We start from the raw sequence: 1,068 nt of genomic DNA on the forward strand, positions 1-1,068 counted from the left end.
GAGGATGAGGAGGAGGAGGAGGAGGAGGAGGGGGAGGAGGAGGGGGAGACAGAGGAAGAGAAGGAGACAAAAAAGAAGGCAGAAGAAGAAGAAAAAGAAGAAGAACAACAACAATAACAACAATAACAAAAACAACAACAACAACAATAACAAAATCAACAACAGCAACAAAAAAACAAAAACAATAACAAACAAACAAGATGATGATGAAGAACACGAACAAGAAAGATGAAAAAAAGACAAGAACAAGAGCAAGAGCAAGAACAAAAAGACGATGATCACCATGACGAAAGTGATAACAATAGAGATTTTGATACTCATTCATTCTTATCTCTCATTTTACCATCTAATCCAATCCTCCCCAACCTTCTTCCTCACCTAAAGCGTTCCTGGGCCAGACCTCAGACTTCTCCGACAGGTGTGTGTAGGAGGACCACAGCGAGTACAGCACGACAGGCACCCACGTGACCGGAACCAGCCACCAGGGGGACTTGGTCATCATCTCCACCAGGTCGGACTTAAACAGCCGGATAGGTCTGTCCACCTGCTGATGGGTCCAGTCGAAGTATTTATCTCCCAGCAGCTCCACCTGCCCCAGCATTGGCTTGTCCCAGTCCACAATGTCGTTCTTGTACTGGGGGAGGGGGGAGGGATGGGATGAGGACAAGTGGGAGGAGGATGGTGATGGTGGTGAGGAGGAGGAGGAGGAGGAGGAGGAGGATGAGGAGGTTGATGATGGTGGTGAGGAAGTTGATGATGGCGGTGAGGAGGATGAGGAGGAGGGAGAGGATACTGATGATGATGATGGTGATTATGATGATAATGATGATGAGGAGGAGGAGGAGGTTGATGATGGTGGTGTGGATGAGGGGGAGGATGAGGAGGAGGTTGAGGAGGAGGATGGTAGTAATGAGGAGGTTGATTATGGTGCTGAGGATGAATATGAGGAAGAGGGCGAATAGTGGGAGCAGAAGGATGATGGGGATGAGGAGGATGATGGTGCTGAGGAGGATGGCTATGGTGGTAGTGGTGGTGATGATGCACACACACACACACACACACACACAC

The 1,068-nt window shown here is 48.7% G+C and overlaps 1 protein-coding gene across 1 annotated transcript in view; it reads right to left on the reverse strand.

The window, feature by feature from the left end:
• Positions 1-1,068, reverse strand: part of LOC101859672 (fatty acid 2-hydroxylase) — a gene marked incomplete in the record, with an annotated part of 67,008 nt that overhangs the window by 5,328 nt on the left and 60,612 nt on the right. The window contains 1 exon segment of the mRNA XM_005109556.3: positions 379-634. Coding sequence (XP_005109613.2) covers positions 379-634 — 256 coding nt within the window.

Source organism: Aplysia californica, unplaced genomic scaffold (assembly GCF_000002075.1).
Source record: "Aplysia californica isolate F4 #8 unplaced genomic scaffold, AplCal3.0 scaffold00789, whole genome shotgun sequence".
NCBI lineage: Eukaryota > Metazoa > Mollusca > Gastropoda > Aplysiida > Aplysiidae > Aplysia > Aplysia californica.